This window comes from Gasterosteus aculeatus, chromosome 15 (genome assembly GCF_964276395.1).
Source record: "Gasterosteus aculeatus chromosome 15, fGasAcu3.hap1.1, whole genome shotgun sequence".
Classification (NCBI taxonomy): domain Eukaryota; kingdom Metazoa; phylum Chordata; class Actinopteri; order Perciformes; family Gasterosteidae; genus Gasterosteus; species Gasterosteus aculeatus.
The window spans coordinates 4,048,153-4,070,556 of NC_135703.1; the positions used below are offsets into that span (position 1 = coordinate 4,048,153).

The 22,404-nt window shown below is 45.4% G+C and overlaps 3 protein-coding genes across 7 annotated transcripts in view; 1 reads left to right on the forward strand and 2 right to left on the reverse strand.

The window, feature by feature from the left end:
* Positions 1-6,689, forward strand: part of LOC120832516 (uncharacterized) — a 21,960-nt gene extending 15,271 nt beyond the window's left edge. For both annotated transcript variants that reach the window (XM_078089459.1, XM_040198847.2), the window contains 6 exons: positions 669-812; positions 971-1,014; positions 1,122-1,251; positions 1,402-1,503; positions 1,636-5,331; positions 5,879-6,689. In XM_078089459.1, coding sequence (XP_077945585.1) covers positions 669-812; positions 971-1,014; positions 1,122-1,251; positions 1,402-1,503; positions 1,636-5,331; positions 5,879-5,937 — 4,175 coding nt within the window. In that variant the 3' untranslated portion in view covers positions 5,938-6,689. The remainder of the gene's footprint in view (positions 1-668; positions 813-970; positions 1,015-1,121; positions 1,252-1,401; positions 1,504-1,635; positions 5,332-5,878) is intronic.
* Positions 6,690-6,840: 151 nt separating this feature from the next.
* On the reverse strand, positions 6,841-9,673 carry LOC120832535 (zona pellucida sperm-binding protein 3). Of its 2 annotated transcripts, XM_040198900.2 has the most exons (8): positions 9,081-9,673; positions 8,861-8,973; positions 8,683-8,789; positions 8,400-8,574; positions 8,212-8,326; positions 8,068-8,147; positions 7,886-7,974; positions 6,841-7,515 (listed from the first exon to the last, which is right to left on the reverse strand). In XM_040198900.2, the coding sequence occupies exons 1-8, from the start codon at positions 9,546-9,548 to the stop codon at positions 6,941-6,943; spliced, it is 1,722 nt and encodes a 573-aa protein (XP_040054834.2). In that variant the 5' UTR covers positions 9,549-9,673; the 3' UTR covers positions 6,841-6,940. The 2 variants fall into 2 exon arrangements, with proteins under 2 accessions (XP_040054834.2, XP_077945586.1); XM_078089460.1 differs by lacking the exon at positions 7,886-7,974 and having other exon boundaries at positions 9,081-9,653.
* A 445-nt stretch (positions 9,674-10,118) lies between these two features.
* LOC120832549 (MFSD2 lysolipid transporter A, lysophospholipid a) lies at positions 10,119-22,066 on the reverse strand. Of its 3 annotated transcripts, XM_078089461.1 has the most exons (15): positions 21,893-22,066; positions 19,659-19,746; positions 17,988-18,116; positions 17,388-17,512; positions 15,192-15,315; positions 15,020-15,098; positions 14,791-14,936; positions 14,607-14,697; positions 14,262-14,377; positions 13,831-13,914; positions 12,926-13,009; positions 12,722-12,834; positions 12,507-12,650; positions 12,166-12,342; positions 10,119-11,863 (listed from the first exon to the last, which is right to left on the reverse strand). In XM_078089461.1, the coding sequence occupies exons 1-15, from the start codon at positions 22,012-22,014 to the stop codon at positions 11,821-11,823; spliced, it is 1,665 nt and encodes a 554-aa protein (XP_077945587.1). In that variant the 5' UTR covers positions 22,015-22,066; the 3' UTR covers positions 10,119-11,820. The 3 variants fall into 3 exon arrangements, with proteins under 3 accessions (XP_077945587.1, XP_040054858.1, XP_077945589.1); XM_040198924.2 differs by lacking the exon at positions 21,893-22,066 and having other exon boundaries at positions 19,659-19,936; XM_078089463.1 differs by lacking the exons at positions 19,659-19,746; positions 21,893-22,066 and adding an exon at positions 18,467-18,645.
* Positions 22,067-22,404: the final 338 nt, after the last annotated feature.

The following is a 22,404-nucleotide window of genomic DNA, read 5'->3' on the forward strand; positions in this document are numbered from 1 at the left end:
GTTAGCCCGATGATCCAGCGTGAGGGCACTGGATCTGCATCACATAGTTCAATCGCATGCCAGTTATACAGCAAATATAAAACAAATTACTAAGACTGATGTACTAATCTAGGTTTTTGTCATATTGATATTGTATATTTTATGTACCACCATAACATTGACACATAGATTGAAAATCTATGTCATTAGAAGAGGTTATTCTGTTTTTTTCTGGACAATATTTTTGGATTGCGCCCATGGTTCATGACATGGTTTTTAAGGTGATTCAGAATGGGTTAATAAAAGGCTGAATTGCTGTAATTTGGATGCAACAACGATTCAAATGGTCCTTCTCACTGAGGACTACTTTAAAGAAATGTGTAGAAGTGAGCGTGTATGCCTGACTGTGATTTCTTCTCGTTGTGTGATAATCCCTTCTTAAAAGTTACAGCCAGCCAGAGTCCTTTGAGTTTAATCCTGCACAGGTGGAAGGAACTAGTTTAGTCCTTTTAATTCACACACTCTCGCGTAATTAACCCCCCCAAAATATTTACTGTGCTTATGCTTAAATATCCCCGACAGACCGCCGAAAGCTCTCATCCTGTCCATATGCTCCCCCTCATCTACTCCCATATTAACCAGCTTTGAGTTGATCCAGACTTAACCCTCTCCCCTCTCTTTACTTCAAGCTGTCCCAAAGCGAGATGACGATGACAAGACCCCGTCACCCTCGTTGTACCAGGAGAACGTGTTCGTCGAGGCCAGCAGGCCCAAGTATCTGGAGAACCTTCACTCAGAGGCCCGGGAGGGATTGAAAATGATGCAAGAGGAAGGTACAAAGCACTCTTATTGATAAAGTCTTACACCTGTGCACTAAATTAAAAGTGTGCCATGCTAGCATGTTGACAGATGTGTACATACTACTCAAAGGGGTGGGCACCAGAAATTATATTAAACATTTTAAATCTGATGAATATTCCTCTCTTTGTAGAAACAAACAATGGAGTGGAGTTCCGGGACAATGAAAGCACAATCGTAAGTGAGACAATTAGTTTCTTTTTGCACTTTTAGTAAATGCATAGTTCTTGTATATGCCCTTTTTGTTTTGTTTTTTAACCAAAATATTTCTGTTTTCTTTCCAGTCGACAATGACGGTCCAGACGGATGGGGAAGGGTTTACGACGGACAGCACCATGGGTGACACGTCTTCTGTCGTCTCTGTAAAATCATCTGTGTCCACAAGATCTTCCCGCTCTGGACTCACCCGGCAAGGTAACTTCCACACACGAGAGAAATGCTATTTACATCTTGGTCATTGTGCAACATATAGTGACACAGACATCATTTGGTAGAAACATGTAATGGGTGAGATGTTGTATTCGTTTAAACTTCAATGGATCTGGATTTTTTCTGTCTGCCTAGAATCAACATTCAGGCCCCTGAGCTCTGAAAAAAAGACCAAGACAAGGAGACGACACAGGAGGACCGTTGTGGGAATCCCTCAGCATGTTCAAAGAGAACTGGGTAAGGATTTCAAATATATTTTCACAAAGGATATCTGCCAATGAACTACTGTTGGAATTGTATGAGCTACAGGATTTCTTTACATGTCCATTTCCTTAATTATTGCTATGAACTTCTCCTGCCTTCTCTCAGGTATGGACAGAGCGGGTTGGTCACGGACTCCGAGGTTAGATGAGGAACAGCTTTATAATGGGGAAACTGACGACAGCTCAACCACTGATGGGCCAGAGCGGGCAGCAGGGTCACAAAAGGGAGGCAGTTCCACCCTTCTAAATATAAACGACACCCGCCCCCTCAACAAAGAACAGCTCAAGCAGCTTGGCGACCATGCCGGTCATCAGGACCGCCTTGGTCCTTGGATGGCCGGCGCCAACAGCCTCCAGCAGCCGCCGTCTAGCGCCGTCATGTCCATGTCACCCCAGGCCGCCTACATGTCCAAAATCATTCCCAACGCCGTGCTGCCGCCCTCCATCGAGGTGGTGGAAATAAGCCGCGGACAGAGTCGTAACAGCGTTCGCACCGTCAGCAAGAGCAGCCTGATGCTGTCCAGCCCGTCACCGTCCCGCGCTTCCTCCAGATCCTCCAACGTCACCTCCGCCTCCCGCTACAACCCTATCAACATGTCTGACAGCTCTTGTTGGAGCAACTCTGAGTCCTCGGAGACATTGGTTTCCGACTCCTCTACCATCTCCAGGAACAGCACCCCAAATCAGAGGCGGTCACAGGAAAGAGAGGACAAAATCAGCGTTCACTCCTCCATCAGCAAGGCATCAAAAAGCACGTCCAATGGCAAGCTCATTATTAATGGAGAGGGGGTTAAAAAAGAGGGTCCGTTTGTGCGTAGCCTCTCCGTCATGAAATCCAAGAGGGCACCTCCTCCTCCAAGCCGCTCCTATTCCCTTCACAATAAGATGAAGCGACGATCACGTGACTTGGCAGAGCTGAAGATTAACGCAGGAGAATCCTCTATCCATAACCGCTCAGCCTCCGGTGCGGAAAATGAAACAAACAAATTGGGATATTCTCCGGTTCCCACTAGAACCAGGGACAGCCCTGGATACACTGCTGACACCAGTTCTCTGGAAGACTCTATAGGTTCAGCATCATTTAGTCCCATCAGATCCCAGGTGCAGGCACTTAAGGCAGAGAGAGCAGCAAAGGTTGAGGACAGGGGAAAACTACCTTTGGAAAATGAGCAGAGCAAAGTAGTATCCCCTTCCAGTGGCTACTCAAGCCAAGATGGCGCATCATCTCAGGTTCCTAAGAAGTCCAACAAGAAAGGCATCTTAGCTAAGCTCCATAGATTTTTTCCAGGCTCCTCCCCTCTCCCGCAACCTGACACATCTGCCGATATCGTAAACATCAGCCCTTCGGTAAGGGCCCTGAGAGAACTCTTCAACATCCCTCCGCCACCTAAAGTCCATGCACCACCAGCCCCTCCTCCAGAGGTATGGGCCCACAGCAAGCGTTCCTTTGAGCTTCTGCTAGGACCTCCGGCACCTGATAATCTTGAAGCTATCATAAAGAAGAATCCAAAGGACAGGAGACCGAGGCAGTCTCCTTCTACGTCGGCAGAGAGCTCTGTGAAGAGCTTAGTGATGGAAAGAAAACACAAGAAACCAGCAATGACTGTGGAGTCTGTTAATAAGTTCCAGAATGTGCTGGAAACAAAGAAAGATCAAGAAAGTGGGATTGTGAGTGCAGAGAAGCACATGGAGAACAACAGATTGGCTCAGCCAAATGTTCATTTGAATGGGAAAAGTAAAGTGACAGAACAAGTTGAGGAAACACAAGTAAGTGAAATAATAAATGGGATATTAGTGAAGGCCGTAGAGAAACGTGATGGAAGGCTGGAAGCAGTCAGAGAAGAAGAAGAAGCCAAAAATACATCCACACAAACTTCAGAGGTAAAACAATCTCGCATGGATACGTTACCTGCCATTTTATTAGCTCGCATCCTTCCACCTCCCTCATCTCCTCTTGGGCCCCCTTCTCACCCTGCCCAACAGACCACGATGTCCCCCGAGTCGTCCTGGCCCCCACCACCTCCACCACTGGTGGGCCTCAATGGTCCTGATGAGATGGATTTCCCTCTTCCACCTCCCCCAATCATTGGTGAGGGGGGGTTAGTTATGCCTGTTCAGGTGCCACCAGAGAGACCCACTCCTGGTGGTGACTCCTCTTGCACAACTACATCTGTTCTATCAGGGGTTGCACCTCCACCCCCGAGTATCCCACCTCCCCCACCATATACAGCTCCCGCTCCACCACTTAAAGCAGTTTCCCCTTCTACTATTAAAAAGGTCTCTCCTTCACCTCCACCTAAAGAGGTGACTCTTCTGCCGCCGCTTAAAGAGGAGACCCCTCCGCCGCCACCTAAAGTGGGGACTACTCTTCCGCCGCCACCTAAAGAGGAGACCCCTCCTCCGCCACCTAAAGTGGTTACTACTCCTCCGCCGCCATCTAAAGAGGAGACCCCTTCGCCACCACCTAAAGTGGTGACTACTCCTCCGCCAGCCCCTAAAGAGGAGACCCCTCCTCCGCCACCTAAAGTGGTGACTACTCCTCCGCCAGCCCCTAAAAAAGTGACCTCTCCGGCACCACCGATAGGCGTTTCTTCCCCACCCCTCAAAGAGGCTTCTCCTACCCTTGTTGTAGATGGGTCCGTCACACTGGTTGCGGTGGTTTCATCTTCCCCTCAGCCTCCTACAGAGGTCTCTACTAAGCTCACGCCACCACAAAGTATTCCACCTCCTCCACCCTTCCCGTCACAATCCAAGTCGGAACAGGAGATTGATCCTCCACAAGGGAGCATCCCTTCCCAATCTGAAACAAGTCCAGTTTCATCTTACAGTATTCTCACTCCCCCTCAGAGTATCCCCCCTCCACCTCCTATACAACTTCTCCATCAACCTCAGGTGGGGCCACAGAACACAGATGGTCCAGCTACCCAGGAGCCCCCCCCTTTGGCACTATCTGAAGTCTTGATCCGACCAGCTCTAGAAAACTGTCCAGAAAAGTCTCAAGAACCTGCTCTTTCTCCTCCTGTAAACATTCCTTCACCTGGTCTTGCCAGCATTAAGGACCGGTCTAGTCCTGCAATCACAGAAAACCAACCCCCAGAACTGGCCTCTGACGCTGTTGTTCAAGAGGACCACTCTCCTGATTTAACCCCTTCAACAAAAAGTGGCGCTGAGACTCTTGACGCCCAGAAGCCACCAGAGGTCACGTTAAGGAAGCAGCAGCCCAGCAATCCAGTCCCAACCTCATCTGCCAGTGGTGAGGCTCCCCAGAAGCCAATCAGGAGGTCTCTGATTATTATCAATGCCCCATCTCCACCGCCCGCATCTTCACCACCCAGCTCGCCACCACCCACTGTCACCGCTCAACCAGCTCTGCCAAATTCCCAGTCTCTTTTGGTTCTACCTGCAGTCGTTTCCCCAACGAAAAAGTCTGCCACGACCGGCTCCCCTTCCATGAACCTACAGGAGGCCATCCGCCTGAGGACCGTGGCCCGATCAAAAGCCGTCCCTTCATCTCGCCTCAGCTTGAACTCTCCAACATCTCCAGGAGACCTCCGTAAGTCCCCCTCCTGCACAGCAAGCTTTATCTTCTCCAAGAGCAACAAGAAGGTGGCGATTGAGACCAAGCCAGCGCTGGAGGCAATGGGAACCGTAGAGAAGAAGCTGGAGGAGTCCTCTGTAACAAAGGGAGACAAGATGCCACCACCTGTTGCAAAGAAACCCAAACCGAAGGGTAACGGGACTGAGGCCAATGAAGGGACGGAGCAAACTGCAGGACAGGGCGCGCTGCAAGAGAGTATCACAAGTAAGAGAGATTATTTACTATAAATAAAATATATCAATGTCAGACTGGAAATTTAAGAACAAAAGAAAAAAATCTATACAGCCATGCTAGCAACTTTGTAATTTGGCACAGCTGTGTTTTGAGCAACATACTCGTCACCATGCTGAAATGTATTCATATAATTGTGAGCAAGCAGGTTAGCAGCGCTGTTAACGCCCGTGGAACAATGTTGGAAAACTCCAAGTCGGATTAATGGCAGATATTCCTATTTTTTCCATTTTCTCTTCAGCTTTAAAAGGCTTAGTGTTCAGCCTATTTTAGCCTGTAAGCATTCTCACATAAACCAAAGTATGGCACACCTTAAAGAGAGATTAAAGTTATTGCAGTTAATTGTGAGGGGAATACTAATGGCATACCATCCAAAAGCAGAGATATTCCATTGTGACTAACCAACATACTTCCCAAGGGCCGTCATGCTACAGTGGCTAAAAATCCAAATACATTTTTGATTTTGAGAACTCTTCTGGACTGCATTAAACTAACTCTGACCTTAATCCTCCAATCTCAGATGCTACGGAGACAAATGGGACAGCAGGTACTGTTGAAGGGGGGACGCCATCGACATAATTGTAAAGACTGAATGAGATCTGTGGAAGAATTTAACGCTGAATCTTCTGCAAGTTGGCCGTTGTGTAAGAGACGAGAAAACTGGATCAGGATAGATGGGACGCTTGTTTCAAAGGTTTCATTTGGAAAATCCCTTGACCTTAATGTTAATGGTGTGGGTCTTAATTTTCTGTAAGAGTTTACTTAGTGAATACGGCATATTTACGTTTGCATTGCACAAGATGGAAGACATCGCCCTCTAGTGTGTTTGATTGTACCACTTAATGTCCTGCTGAATCAGAGCTTTAGTCAGTACTCAATGGGACTTTTGGGCGCTCATCTGTAAATATTTCACAATTTTGTACATTTCAGTTATCCAGGAATGATGTCTCAGTGCTACAAGAGTTTCCCCACCAATATGTGTTAAAAAAAAATTAACTTATTTTTCTTGTTTTCTTGTTCAGAGGGGTGGGAGGGGGGGCTCTGCAAGCAAAATATTTTATTTGAATGTTCTTACATCCCAATATTTAAACAAAGTATGGGACAAATTTATGTTCTTAAGAATCCCACATCATTTATGATTTAAAGCATCTCTTTAATTAAACAATGACCAGACATGCAATAGTAAACACCCTTTTTGCTGCTTTTAGTTAATTCATTGCTTTTTCTCAGCGATTGCTCATTTGTGTAAAACTAATATATAGTTCAAACTGGTTTCAGACACTGTAATAAATCACTTAAAAATGGAAAGAATAAAGATTTATGGACAGAAATTTGTCTGAAGTACATATTTTCTATTGGTTCATCTGACATTAAATTGTGAGGTCAGCGTGACGCAATGTCTAATCTTTAGGAAATATCAAACATAATTAATCATTTAAGGGAATTGTGATGTTTGGTTTTAAGTTATGACGAGAATCCAACTGCATTTTCATGTTTTTATTGAAATAAGTTTGAATATTTGTCCATCATGGAGAGTTACAAAAGTCTTTAAGCAGAGTACTTCTCTATTCATTAACTAATGCTACCTCCATCTGAAAAACCAGGTCATTTCACCATCATTTAATAAATCTGCCTGGCCTTCATCATTGTTCCACTCCACCTCAGAGTCCGTCCACAGATCCTCTCCTCCTCCTCCTCCGCCTGTATGCTTAGTGTTTTCTTCACCTTCAGATACGAGCATCTGTAGGTGTTCTTCTGGCGGGAACATTTCCGCCGCCTCCACCCAATGTCGCGCCACTTCGGCTTCCTTCTGGTTCAAATCACTCTCCTCTACTACATACTCGAACCCATCCTCTTCGAACGGATTTGAATCCTTCACTTCAAACTCTTTGTCGTCCGTAAAGACCCTTCCCTGAAAACCTAACTCATCCAAATCAGGTTCTGGCATCGCTCCAAGGATAAAGCCACCCTCCTCTTCATCGGCGTAGTCTTGCTCTTCGTAGTAATCGTTCTCTACAAAATCTGGACTTTCCCAAAGGTCCTCGTCACTTTTTAGCTCATCGTTGTGGTTTATTGTGGCCTCGCCGTCTGGTGGAAAGCTATCTTCTGCAGAGTATGGCTGGTCAGAGACCAACAGTGGACCACTGCTGGCAGAACCTTGAACAAAGTTGAGACGTTTTTAATGATCACTTTCCGTAAGGAAACAGTTCATCCAAAAAAACTTAAATATGCATATTTCTTCTTACCAATAGAAGTATTTACAGAGTGATAGTTTGGTGCGAGATGCCTAGTTTTGGAGATATGGAGAGGAAAAGTTCTCTATGTGAAATTGCGGATTATGTTGTGAAACCAGGACATCTACTGTTGAAATCCCCAAAACCAGGCAGCTCACACCAAGGTTGTTAAATGGCACTAATGCAAGACAAAATAAGGGATGGTCGCTTTAAAGCAAACAGATCAAAAATACCAGGAGTGATGGATGAATACTTCGATTAAGGTTAATCTAAAAAATAATAAAAACACACACCTTCCGCCAAGGCCCGCCGAGCTTTAGAACTCACACATTGTGAATCACAGCATTTACAGACGGAGTCATCCCCAGCGAGGGCCTTCCATCTATCACCACAAATATGCTCAAATCATTTGGGACCCAAAACCTAAAAATACTCAAACACAGTCAAATGTAATTTCTATAGTGTGAGCACTCACCTGTTTGCTATGTAGGTGCATGATTTGTGGGCAGGACCCGGGTCCTCCGCCATGACAAACACTTTGCAATGAATATTGACCTGAAAATGGAAACCTGGTTAAGCAGAAATAAGCGTTGTGAGTGCAGAGAACGATGATGCTCACCTCAGTGTCCGGGTCGAACGTAAACTGGAAAGCCTTGAGGGAGAATCTCAGGGTCTTGTCTGTCCGAGAGATAAACTGAGAGCCCCCTGGGTCGCTCTTGCTGTCCAACATACAGCTATGGATGAAGACAACATGATGCATAATGCAAATCACAACCTCAAGGGTATATTGCGGTCTATGAAACTGACCCGAAATTGTCAATGATGGCGTATTTGAGGGATGATGTAGAGCCACTGGATGGTGTAGCATAGCAGGTGTTGATATAGACTTTCCCAGTAGTTGTGATATTAGGAGCGGAGACCTGCAAGTTAATGCTCTTTCCAATCTGGTACTCTTGGAACTTGACTGGTCTGCTCCATGAATCTGATCAATACAAATATATTGCATCAAATCACACAATCAAGTGAGCCATTTATCAACACTTTATCAATGCGCTTCATCAACGCAATACACATTTCTTTAAAAACATACCATCCATCAACTCCATCAGGAAGTCACTTGGAGCCCCCTTCAGCCTTTTACGCACAACAGTCGTTTCCCATGTGGGCTGCACAGCCAGTTGGTACACATGGTGATTCCTGAACAGGTTTTGGAGATTGTGAATAGCGCGCACGCACACGGTTTCAAACGGAGGGGAGACAAGTCCAACCTGTGGTAACGGCATTCAATGTCGACATCGATCCGGTGCGCTCTGCCTGGTAAACGTCTTGGCGAAGGCTCATAATGGAGCACATATTTGTAGATCAGATAACCGCAGGGCGACTGTCAAGGGGAGGGGGAGGAGGGGCGAGAGAGAGAGAGAGAGAGAGGGACATTGGCGTTTCAGGGTTATGCAGAGACCGTCTGAGAACAACGGACTCAAACCTTACCTCGCGCACGGCGTCGCAAGACGTCAGCGGATACGTGAAGAGCAGGTCCCCGTACGGCCTGAGGACCCCGTTGCTGTTGCAGCTGCTGCCTAATTTGAGCTCCTCGGCTCCAGCGCCCAGACCGTAGAAAGACGGTTTGACCCGCACGACAAAGTCCGACGTGGAGCAGGTCACGGAGACGTCCGGGAGGTACGCAAAGTCCGGCGGGGTCTTTGCCTCTGCGTCTCCCGGACGCACGGATCGAGGTGCCGGAGGAGGAAGAGGAGGAGGAAGGTAAGGCCCCCGTGAACCGAGTCGAGTGCCTGCAAGTCGGAGCTTCGTAAAAGGTCCCCGGTCCCCTGTCCCTGGCGGTTTGGATTTGGTCCTTTTCCTAATCCTAAATGGAGACTCGTCCGTGTCCAGCGCGCAGCTGAGGTGACTAAGTGATAAAACACTCCATAAGATGCTGAGGTACCAGTTCGCTTTCATCGCAAAAAGCTGCTGTCCTTCAATCTTTAACTTTCAATCTGCGCGTAAAAGCGCCGCTCGGCCACAGCTGGAGGTAATTAGCGGCGAGGCTCGATTGGCCGACTGTTGCCAAACAAGTTCAGCCTACTATTGGTTCATTTAAAAGTATTTAAAAGGAACCAGTGTTTGGCATCACATTGCTTTAGTCATCTCGATACAGGCGGTTTAGGAAACGATGTTTTAAGACACCGACTTAAATATACATACGTGAAATGATTGAAACGTAGTCGGAACACGTGCCTGTATGGTTATATTTCATTAATTTAATGCAATACTAAAATCTGTAGGCTGCTCATTTCCTGTAAAATAAAGTCATGTTTATTGGGATTTACATGAGCATTGCATTTACATGATATCTAGAATAATGAAACCGTATGATAAGGTTTGGAACATAAATCTTCAGCTTAATCAAGGTCTTTTTGTTCGTTGGCCCACAGGCTGCTGTGCCTTCCATTTGGCAAGCAGAAAAACTCATCTGAGCCTTAACAGTTAGTTATTTTAGTCCAAAGATATTGCAAAGACATTCGCAGGTTTCTTTTTTTTGCCAGACTTTATTCACAGGCTTCATCGAAATACCTTACAGCACATTAATGGATCTCTTTGCTGATCAAAATAGGAAAACACTATATACATATTACACATATAGACTCGTATGAATACCCAAAGGTGATGTGCTTTATCCAGAGCAATTTCAAATGAAAACTCTGATACATCAAGTAAAATACATTTCCCTAGAATCTTAATAACTTAACCAATACGGATGGGAGGATGTATAAAAGGCATCATGTGACTCTGCTCCGTTAACTTTACATTAGAAATGAACTGGGTTTGAGCAGTTGATTTTAAATAGTAACAACACCAGCAGAAGCAGCTTGTTTGTCACATTAGAGCAATTTGTGTCATTTTCTTTTCTTAAATAAACCAACATACAACTCTGATGTTCTCAATCTTTCACACACAACTTAAAAAATCACTCACATTCATCAACAACCCGTCACTGTTGACACGTCATACACATGTGCTTTTATGCGCAAAATGATCATCCTTCGCATAGTTCAAATAAATAGTTAAATAAAAGTCTTTGGGAAATGAAATGAGAAAATGCTCGATGAAATGGATGCTGGGGTGGACTTTGCAGTAAAAGCATATTCACAGATGTCTATTAAACCTGCCAGAGATTGGCTGCAATGCTGAAGCACAAAAAGGTGGGATGGCAAAACCCTCCTCGGTAGCAAAAAAGGAAAATAATCTGTAAAAAGTTCATAACAACATGTCCATGGTATGTGCGTAAGGCAGTGATTCAGACATGCAGTGCATTTTACCACAAGCTGCTTTTCCCCCTTCAGAAGATTCAAGACCACTTATTGTTTCAGGCCTTTCTTACATGATCTAATAACAGCGACACCTAATGAAAAGTAGAAAATGTGCAGCGCCATACAACTCCAATTAGTGGAATAGTGCTGGTATGGTATGGAGTGGTAGTGTACATTTCCTTCAGAGCATTGTTTAAACAATAGAGTCTTAAGAGATAGAAGTAAACACACACACACCAACAAATAAATACCTAACAAGAAACACCAAAGATCTAAAGCTGTCTCCCAAACACGACCTTGTATTTCAGTATGAACTGTGAGTGTAAAAATACCCAGTATGCAACGCACCAAGAAATGGTTGAGCTGCTAACAATCAGTCAAGGTAAATAACATCTCAGTAAACAATACAGTAACGCATCTCTGCAAAAACAGTTTTGATTTCTCGGTGGGAGGAAAACCCAACAGCGAGATAGAAACAAGTACTGCTCGTATAAGCGAATAGGACTAGTAACAAAACATAACAGGGCTTCCTTTTAAAAGAAGTGCTCAGTTTCACCTAAAGAGTTAAGAACCTCTAAGGGGAAAAATATGTATTTGGAGGTGAAAGCAACAAGGTTCTACACTACCTGACAATAATATCCTGCAATGATGAGAGAATTGTGTTGTGCTTTAGTTTTAGGAGATGAGTTCAGTTGGGACACGGCAGCAGATAAAGGCCACAAAAAAAGACAGTGTGTGTCCCACACAATAAGATGCCACTAGAGGGCGAGTGTGATCCATTGGTGCGAGCTAGTTAATGGATCGTGTTTGGATGGCGGCGGCTGGGTGGTTTCTCCTGCGTTATTCCAGGTCCTGACCCTTGACGGCCTGTGCGAGCCGTTTTTTTAAAGCGGCTTTGGCGGTTGGCTCGTCCTCTGCGGTTACACCTCGCTCCCAAGCGCTGAAGTTTCAGACTCAGAGTCCCTGTTAAAAAGAGGACAGGAGAAGAGCCAAGAGTCACACACACACACACATAAAGGACTTGGCCCGAACAGACCGAGTGGAAAAAAAAACACACGGCAACACTGGAGCAAAACAACCTTTTCTTTTTTTTTTTAAGGTTTCATTTAGCTCAGGTATGCGGAGAAAATTGAGCGTCTCGGTCTTTACACGGCCTGCTGCACAACAACATGTGTCCAGCTTTGCGTGTTTCTCCCAAATTAAGCATAAAACATCCGTGTGGTCTGTTAAATATATTTCTTTACGCGCATTCCCTTTTCACTTACAGCCTTTCCTGCAGTAGTTTTCGGTTGCTCTGCCTCCTTCCTTCGTCAATAGGGTACGTCTTCAATATCAACAGTCCCACAGCTATGAGGAAGATCGGCACAGGAGAGACCAGCACCTTCAGCGTTAAACTGACCGCCTCCGGTTGTGAGCAGCTGCCAGTCACATAGCCGGCAAATCTGCAGAAAAAAAAAAACAAAGTTGGCGAGGCTGGCGAAGGTTCATGTGACTGTCGAGCACATGATGACTGGCCCGATCATCCGTAACGCTGAGCTGATCCCTATTAGCGTTGCATAACAAGAATAACGGACAGAAACATGAGGGTATTTATCGGCTAACTCACTTCAGACTGAGTGTGGAGACACCCAGGGACACTCCAGAGGCGAACTTGATGAAGAACACGTAGAAGGAGTAGAAGAGGGCTTCGTGACCATTAACATCCGGGTTTCTGACCTTGAAGTCATCCACTACATCGGGAAGCATTGACCTGCAAGCACAAACGCAACAGTCAGAGGCCCCATAAGTATGAATGTCGCCTGTGCATGAACTCCGGCTCACCAAGGCAGGAGGAAAGCTGCCGCCACGCTCACACCCGCCGCCAGCGAGACCACGTATGAAACGATCAGGTTGCTCTTGATGGCGACGATCAGGACCATGAAGGGTACCGCCCACTGTGGGACGCGAGCGAAGCAATGTGAGCAATCCCACAAGGACACGTCTTTGCCTTAAAGTTCCACCAAAAACGAGCATGTTTGTGCTCACCGAGATGCCGAAGTAAACCGCTTTCTTCTTCCCGAACCGGGTCAGAAACCACTGCCACCACGGGATGGTTAGAGCCCCGGAAAGCTGGACAAAAGAAATTTGATTACATGTTATTTTAAGATAACCAAGCAGAATGGTTTATAGAGTTCCCAATCTAAACGTAGCACAGGCAAATATTTCATCATATAACCACAACCTCCCTATATCCATAACCATGGCTGCAGCTTAGGCGCATTAAAAGTTACCTAAAAAAAATAACGTAACATTAATTTGTTATGATTAACAATGAAAAGAATTGGGAAGAATAAAGTGACCACTGCGGGAGGTCGAGGGACAAAGGCACATGTGCTTTGTGTAGTCATTACTTAACCCTGCAGGGGGAGACGACCTCTGACCTCCAGGTCAACCAGTGTTAAATGACCATACAGGAACTCGCTACCGACAACTTGAAAATGAACATGAATACAAACTGTGGGCCAATACAATACCAAATATTGAATTTACCCCCACGAATCACATCCCAATGGTGCCCAAAAATGTTTCCCGCAGAGAGGAGGACGCGAAGGAGGGTGCGACCAATGGCGGCAGGTCCCATGGTGGCAGTGAGGGATCACCGGGGCAACAAAAGCCGTGTGACCGTCTCTCTCTCGACCTCCCGCTGAGGGCCAGCGATCGTGTGACTGAGAGGACGGGTTCCCAGGAGGCCAAACAACACCTCCTCTCACCCTGAAAATCTGCCCTTTCAGCCGCGGCACCATGCGCCCCCTCGCCTGAGGAAAGGCCTCCGAGGAGGACCCAAAAGGCCCGCTAACACTGGATAGGAGGGCCAGACAGACGTCCTACAAAGGTCACAGCGATAACGGCTTTTTTTTTTACGTACTTCAGTAGAAAATGGAAGAACTCACCATGATGACCAGTAGAATGTTCTGGAAGTCTTTCCTATGGCCCAGAGCGTAGGTGATGAAAAGGGCAAAGTTTCCCTCCAGCAGCTGTAAAATAAATAAATAAATGTATCTCAATGCAAACTACAGATTAAAAAAAATATATTTGCATTTATGAAGCTGAAATGGAACCAAAATTTCCCAAACCAATTATCAAAATAGTCAACAATGAATTAAATCCAACTAAATTGATTAATCTGTATATTTACTTTGTTTAATACCCAAAAAAGCCAAAGTTTACAAACCACAAGTTTTCTTTCCAGTCCTTAAGCTAAGCTAAGATAATTATCTCCTGGCTTCATTCAATAGACACCGGAGAAAGTGGCATCAATCTTCTCCTCTAACGCTTCTCTGTCCAACATGAGAGGTGGTGACATCATGAGCTTCAGTATTACCATGAAGGCCAGAGAGGTGAAGAGGAAGCCGATGACTAGTCTGATGTACGGTCCGTAGCTCAGCACCAGCCACAGGCCCTGACTGAAGGTGAGCACTGTCTTTGGCCGCCCGCTCTCTGTAATCCAATAAGGAGCAGAAGAGGACAAAGTTAGGATCACATTGCAGAGCAAGTATCATGAGACAAAATGTTCTGGTATGCAGGACTTTTTTTTAAATGGTGATTGCTTTGCAAAATAAATATTCCAATATTGATATTATATTCACCAAAGAATTCTTGTTCGACAAACACTGGCATATTTCTCCGTGGCGTTGATAACTTCTCATGGTAGTTAATGATTAGTTACCTTTCTGCTCCTTCACACCCAGAAACAAGACCACCGCACAGAGGACGTAGATGATGCAAATGGCGCCTGAAGCGATCAAGTAGGCTTGTTTCTGTGGACAGGAGGAAAACTGAATTAAGTAAACGCCGTATGCGAAGGATCATGACTTTTCAGAAGCAATGCAAGAGGCGGAAAGGAGACTCACCGTCTCGTCCAGTGAAACTGTGGACGTGTTGGTTGAGTTTCCACCGTCCACGTCACCCGGCTCGGTGGGACAGTTTGTGGCTCCGCCTACTATCTGTCCCTGGATCGCTGTGCCCAGCACCGTGCCCAGCACCTCCACCATCATACCTGAGGGCCACGCAGAAATGCACCGTCACATTATGACAACACACGCGTGACCGCCTTCAGAGGGCGCGGGTGAGCCGACGTACGGTAGGCGGTGGCGGAGTCCCTCTCTTTCTGGTCGTGGCTGATGAACATGGTGAGCGCCGAGTACGGCACGTGAAAGCACTGCAAAGCGTGGAGAGAGCGCACACAGTCAGGCCAGCGCCGCACGCACACCGGGACCAAAGGGGGAACTAAGTGACCACGTGACATACTAACCGTCTGCATTGATTGGAAGAGGCAGTAAAAGACCAGGTACCAGACCACCTTCCCCTGCTCAAAAGGCGGCACGTACCAGATCAGGAAGTAGGTCAGCACGGCAAACGGAGTAGAGCAAAGGATCCTGGGAAGAAAAGTGCAGGGGGGGCTTCATTAGGAGGCAACAATCTGAGGTATTTTTCAAAAGGAAAATGCGTGTTAGCAAAAAAGCCAGGATATTTTTTTGTGGCCCGAGGCAAAAAAAAGTTGTCCGGCTGTTTCCTGAGTGCGTTTAATCAATTATTAAACGGTTACTGTAGCTTTACAATCCGCCCCTTTCATTTTCCCTGACTTATAGTCACTGCTTTTATTCTCTTCCGTGGCCGCTTTAAGAACAATTCCTGTAATTCTGCCTCATTAGACCTCTAGTGCGGAGAAAGAGCTCAGTCTCGGCTGCAGAAGGGGACGAGGATGGATCCACGGCGAGGCCGCTCTGCTCCACCTCCCTCTCACGCCAGTCCTCTCCTCAGTACGTCCTCCAGCTGACCTCAGCCAGAGAAGCTGGTGCCACCTCAAGACACTCACATCAACAAACACTGCCCTTGAACACGAGGATACTGGTTTACACAAGTCCCCCGGGTCATAACTGACATTTTCGATTTATTTTGTGTGTTTAATGGGATCGAAGTGGTGCTAAACTGTGAATCTAGTATTTCACGTTTCAACCAAAAATAATCAAGCTTCTGTCTAAATCCAGCTTCTCAGTTGTCGTTGTTAAATTATAGTGAACCAAAAGTGGATAAAACAAGCAATATGAAAAAGACTCCTTGGGTTCCTGGAATTTGATTTAGTCAACTATTTTATAGCTTTAGGGTTTTTTCCTTGAGCTGTCATTCAAGAGATATTGTTTCGTCATTGAACGTGACACCTCTGCACTCGCACGGCGTCATGTGAACCCCGCGCCTGCCCTCCCGTGTGGCACACATGGGAAATATCAAAGAAATCAACCCCTAATTCCCTCTAATGTCTGAGTAAATTGGGCTAACGAGAGCTCATTTATCTGGAAGTGGAGGCCAGACAGTCTCACACGCCGCCATGTCTTATCGCACACAAGCTACATACATTTTGTGTTGCACGTTTGGAGGTCAGCAAAGCACAGGAAATGACCTTCGGGAATGAATCAATTTACATAGTCCACACGCTCGGACCGGTAAGTGTTTGATATGCACACAAACCAAATGTTCCACACTGGTGCGAGTCCAGATGTCTGAATACAAGACATTTTCGGCACAGAAGAGTAAGCGAGTACATCTAACAGCTGGTTCCTTCACTTGAGTTTGAAACGCTACCACAGAGGATCATGTACTCCAGCCAAGCGTGGCGCTCTTCCTCGACCCAACCTCCCAAACACACGCGCACAAAGACGGACACACCCCTCTGGATTTGAAGCGGATGGTGTGTTGTGGGTTGAACCAATCACAGAAGGAGCGGTTACACTCCCCTTCCCTCTCCCCTCCCCCCCTTTCAAACCAGAGAGCGCACAGCCGGCATCTCTGACTCAAATACCCTCCACGCTGAGCGAAACGCCAGTAAATTCAATTAGACCGGCTCCTGTGTGAGTCATCCAACGCAGCAGCTTTCGGAAGCAGAGCCTCTCAGAAGACTCACACTTCCCGCAGTGCACCCTGTTTCACTCCACCCGCAGAACATCAAGGTCTTTTTTTTTTTGCGAACCCTCCCGCTCAAGCATGTCATTTTCAATCTCTGATCCTAAGACCCGCATGTCCACGTTGCTTACGGCAAAATAACCGAAACCGCACATTTCGGGCTGGCAGGGAGCTGAAGCAGATCCCAGCACGCTTCAGTAAAGAGGCGGCGCGATGCCGGCTGGTCGCCATGGTAACGTCAGGTGAGATCAATAATATGTTGTAGCAAGACAAGATCTCATTATATAACTATTATAATAAAAGGAAACGTATGGATCAGTGGCATTCCCTTTTGAATGATACATGTAAATCTTGAATCAGTTGTTCTGTTGCCATGGTTACGGCTCATGAGCGTTTTTTTTTTTTTAGCTCACACTCTCTCAAACTCTTATATAAACGTTCCAAACATTACACATTCTCAAGTCTTTTCCCATCATCATGTGATATCCCCGTGGCGTTTTTGGACCTGTCCTAAAATGCACGTCCCGCTGTAGGATTCAGAAAAACCTACCAGGGCATCATTCGTCCGATGCCCGTCCATCTACTCCGGCTCACCAGGAAACCCACTGTGGGGTCTGTTACAGCGTCCCATGCCCGGCCCACAAAGAGGATGATTGAGGCATGAAAGGGATCCAGCTAAAAAAAGACAGGGGGCAGAAATGGAAAAAGAGTGAGACACAAAATCCAAAACAAAGAGGAACGCCAAAAAAAACGACCTCCCATGGCACGGCGAGCGAGCGTCTCCATAACCTCCTCCGAAGAGGTGACATTTGCCCTAGAACAAAAGTAGCATTCAAAGCCACTGCAGTTGGCTCACCTACTGAGCCGAAAAGGCCTTTTATTAAGTTCCCATTGTGCAAAGGGGGGAAAAAAGGTCTTAAGTTGCTAATTGAGTTCCGAAGCAAAGCAGCAGGCGTCCAGGTTACTACGCTTGACCGACTCCTGTAGGACGATGGCTGTTCAAGTGATACGGGGCGGCGAAAACTCATCCCAACGGGGAAACTACGAGAAATACGCACACCAGAGAATTAATGAAAAGGATGAACTATGTGTAGAAGAATCTGGAATACAGTTTTTCTAAACAAGCTTGTGTGTCTCGTGTTAAAATCACCTGAGCCACATCCAGCAGGTAGATCTGCAGGAAGAAGCCCAAAGCGCTGCCGGTGATCTGGTAGGGAGCTCCACCGATGCCGTAGCACAGTTTGTTCCACGCGGTCAGACGATTCCTCTGGTCCTTTGGCTGGGAGGGAGAACACGAGAGGGCAGGACAGAGGAGGTGTGTGAGGCAGGTAGTTCGGCTTCATGACGAGCTCTGAATTCGGGGAAAGTGATGTGCGCTTCGTGATCATTATATTCAGCTTTCCTCTGGAGTTTATTTACCCCCCCCACCCCCACATTTTTCTGCTTCAACTACCCTCATCCATCCCTGTCAGATCTGATAACTGATGCCGTGTTAAACAAGCCCGTTGCCACGTCCAACTTCCATCACCCCTTCCGCTCAGATTACAGGCAAATCGCTGATTCGTTGCGGGCGCCGACGCAGCAGTCAGGCTGTGGCGTGAAACTATGAGGTTACTGTAGTTCACGCACACTCAAACGACGTCAGAGGAGATGCTGCGCTGCCATTGGCTCCATCGAGGTAGTGAGACGTTTCATGCCGCCAAAAGTGAGGAGACGGCTTAGAGCCTATCGGATGCAGCGGTCCGGATGATGTCAGCAAGAGGGTCTCTACACCACAATTCACAGCCAGGCAGAAGAAGTGGCGCCACCTTATTTTGGGGGATTTAAATGCAGACTTTTCACAAATGACATAGGAGCAACGCCCTCTTCCCAAAAGCCGTCATTGTAACATGAAGGAATGCATCCTGGGAGCTTTGATGAGCAACACAGAGATTTGGGATTTTGGAAAACGTCAACATGATGAAATTGATATAATTGATATTTTAAGAAGTATTTTCATTACAGATTTATTTCAATTAAATAAATAAAAAGTGTCTTAATGCTTTGTCAAAGCCAAATAATCGCCTGTCGACCCTATTAAAGGTATATTTGAATTCAATTTGACAGGTTTTGCAGCGCTTGAATGTGATCACCAGAACATTTTCATGCAGAAAATAACACATACGTGTCTTACATTTTTATCTTATTTTACTTCATTTATTCTAGTCTCCTTTTATTCCACCATGACAGATCCGTGTATGTGTAGCATACGTGGCAATAAATGGCTGTAGATTAAATACTCACGCCTCACATATGAGAATCATCTCGTGATGACACACACACACACACACACACACACACACACACACACACACACACACACACACACACACACAATTCTCTGCACATGATGTTGGTTGAAATGCTGTTTGAACGTTATTCCTGAACACACAATTACTTTTAGATTCTCCACCCAAAGTAATATACAGCCATGGCGCAGTTCGCCACACCACGCTTCTGCGCCACATCTGTCTTCACCGGCGCTGTGCGCTTCGAACCACGTGTTTAAAAAAAAAAAGGGCACGTTTAATTATAGAGATGTGGTCCCTTTAAAAGCCGGTACCGGTGTGACGGACTCAAGAGCAGCTGCCGGTGAGCAGATGGACAAACCATGTGTGAATTTGAAATAGCGAGGGCGAAACCGAAAGAAGGCAACGGCCGCGATGATCATATTTCACATTTCTCCTTTAGGCGCGTCTCCCCTGAATGTACGGGAAAAAAACCATGAACACCCCAGATATGAACCACACACACACACACACACACCTTTGCCGGCTCTTACCTTCGCTGTCTTGATCTCGGTGTTTAAAGGCTCGATTGGCAGTAAAGTCGCAGCGTGCGGCTCCGCACCCTCTCCGCGTGCCATCGTGCTGTGCAGACCGTAAATCAATCACAACGACTTTTTAGATATTGTAATATTCCGCTTCGTGGCATTGTGCTCAATGCTCTGATGGGAAGTGCTATTGAAGTCGCTCGTCCTCGGTCATTGCCCGAGGTCCAGATCCTCCTTGTGGCAACGGCAGGCAGTAGCAAGTGAGTGAGAATAGCCAATAAAGCTGTGGCAAGCCCTTGGCGGGCGTCACTACGTCACGCGGAGTGGGTGGGGCCACGTTTTTCCTGAAACGGCCGTTGTTTGTAGACAGGTCAGCTGCCGTGGCATTTCAGTGGAAACTCTGTGGCAGCTCTGTGGCATTTCAGTGGCAGCTCTGTGGCAGCTCAGTGGCATTTCAGTGGCAGCTCTGTGGCATTTCAGTGGCAGCTCTGTGGCAGCTCTGTGGCATTTCAGTGGAAACTGTGGCATTTCAGTGGCAGCTCTGTGGCAGCTCTGTGGCATTTCAGTGGCAGCTCTGTGGCAGCCGCGGGTATGGTGAGCTGTAGATAGTTACTGCTCATTATTCCTGTTGGGTATTAGCAGTGCGCTAATGTTTCTTTGTGACTGCTTTCTTGTGGAACCACACAAACACATAATTACTATACATCTACACCCTCGATAAAAAAGATTGGATTAGATTCACCTTTCTCGTATTAGGGGGACAGTTTAGATGACAGTTTAGACAACGGATGTTTTAAATACACGTATACTGCCACCTGTTGGTATAAACAGTAACTGTTTTGGTGCTTGAAATTGGTTTACTTATGTGTTGTCTTCCCAAAAGTAATGGAATATATTGTAAAAAATATAATATCTAAAAACACATTTTCTAATTACATTTATTTCTGAGTTTAAGTGTTGCCTGTAATTTCACCAAATGTTAAATATATCTCTTTTTTTCACAATGACAAATTGCCCTTACAACAATTTATTTTCAAATAACACATGTGGTATATATACAAACAAAACAGAAACAACTGACTATTTCTTGATTTAGTTTACAGTTTTTTTTTCCACCTCCCACCACAGAGGCACGGACTGCTGACTTCAAAATCAGTTAACCATCTTCAAATGGATCACTATTATTTTCGTATTCTCTAATCCATGAAGATCTGAAGTTCAGTAAACCTCCATCACTGCGTGTTTTTTTAAATTTGGAAGCTCGAGTTGGTAGGTCGAATGCAGAATGAGTGTTCCCCTTGTGACATCACAGAGTTGCCACAGAGCTGCCACAGAGTTGTAAAAGTAAAAGTTCCACATTGGCAAGTTCAAAAAGTTAATTTCTCCATATTTTATGTTTTATCCGTCTCATATAAGTCTTGCCAATGAGATTTATTAAATAAATCTCAGGGGTAATTTGCTACTGTGGTAAATTTTTAGTGCACACACTGACATTTACGGTAGTAAACATGTAACCAGAATAAAAGCTATTTTCTCAATAATTCCAGACAAAGACCAATGTACATGTGTTAAGGACCTCTCTGACTACAGTTGTCCAAAAAATGAAATACTTTTACTGTCCACATTAATATATTTTCCAGAGTAAAGTCCCATATTTGTAGGTAAAATAGACTTTTTGGAGAAATTTCTAAATTTGTACTGTCAAAATATTTTCTGAACTTGCCAATATGGAACTTTTCCTTTTTTACTTTGAATAATTCTGTAAATGTGTAAAGTAAGAATATTTGATTTTTGTAGAATATTAGTAAAACATTTCCTGTACAGTTATTGTCCAGATTTCTTTATCAAATAGCTTTTATTCCGGTTAGAAGTTTAATACTGTAAATGTTAGTCTATAGGTGAACTAAAATTGTGTCAACTGGGAAGACGGCAGTAATTTCCTCTGTCTATTATCCACCTTTAACCGGGCTGATTTAACCAAATCGAATTGTGCCCTTCACATAATGCATTCACCAGACTACCACAACCATAGTCTTATTAATTACCCCACTGCTAAAGCCAACCACAAATCAAACCTGGTCCTAATCCCAAAGTGGTCTTCACAAAGATTTTAACGAACAGATTATGAAAGGCGTTTTTTTTGTACAAAGACCACAATTTAACAAAAGTATTTGTGCTTTACTCAACGCTTCTTAAAGAACATTATGAGAAGACGCAGCGAGATCATCAGAATAACTTCTTACCTTCTGGAGGTTGAAACTGCTGCCATTGCCCTCGCTGCCAGTATCACAGTGAGTACCAGTCGTGTAGACCCTTTCACTTTCACATTCACGCAGAGTATCACAAGGCACATAACTTGACACATTGAATCATCAGTCACTACAGCTAAATCGGGCTCTTATGTGTGTACCCTGGGTATGAAGGGCAGCATTTAATTTCCTTTTTCATCCTTTCTAAATCGTATTCCACTTTCCTTTTCCATTTTTACACCCTGACAAAAAAAAAAGAGAAGGAAAAGGTAAAATGTGACGGCATCAAGTTTTAAAGACATGTGTGTCATAGTGTGTCAAGAAGTGTAATCCAGAAAAACTAAGGAAATCTAGAGGAAGTGTCTTGTCTTCCTTTGAACTCTCTGGCTTTCCCCTCATTGTTCATTGACCAGCTCAAAGCCCGGTTTATCAGGTTGAGGGGGATTTAACCCGTGCCAACAACCAAAAACATGCATAGCCTGCGGATTGGCTTCAATCAAGAGTGT

What these genes read in the sequence shown, in the direction of transcription:
- LOC120832535 (XM_040198900.2), bottom strand. Translation starts at nt 9,548, where the DNA reads ATGAAAGCGAACTGGTACCTCAGCATCTTATGGAGTGTTTTATCACTT. An exon ending in CGTTCGACCCGGACACTGAG is followed by an intron (nt 8,148 to 8,211) that starts GTGAGCATCATC and finishes TTCCATTTTCAG; the next exon opens with GTCAATATTCATTGCAAAGT. An exon ending in TGCACCTACATAGCAAACAG is followed by an intron (nt 7,975 to 8,067) that starts GTGAGTGCTCAC and finishes TTGTGGTGATAG; the next exon opens with ATGGAAGGCCCTCGCTGGGG.
- LOC120832549 (XM_078089461.1), bottom strand. Translation starts at nt 22,014, where the DNA reads ATGTGTCAAGTTATGTGCCTTGTGATACTCTGCGTGAATGTGAAAGTG. An exon ending in CCGAGATCAAGACAGCGAAG is followed by an intron (nt 18,117 to 19,658) that starts GTAAGAGCCGGC and finishes TCTCCCTCCCAG; the next exon opens with CCAAAGGACCAGAGGAATCG. An exon ending in GCAGCTTTCCTCCTGCCTTG is followed by an intron (nt 12,651 to 12,721) that starts GTGAGCCGGAGT and finishes TTGTGCTTGCAG; the next exon opens with GTCAATGCTTCCCGATGTAG.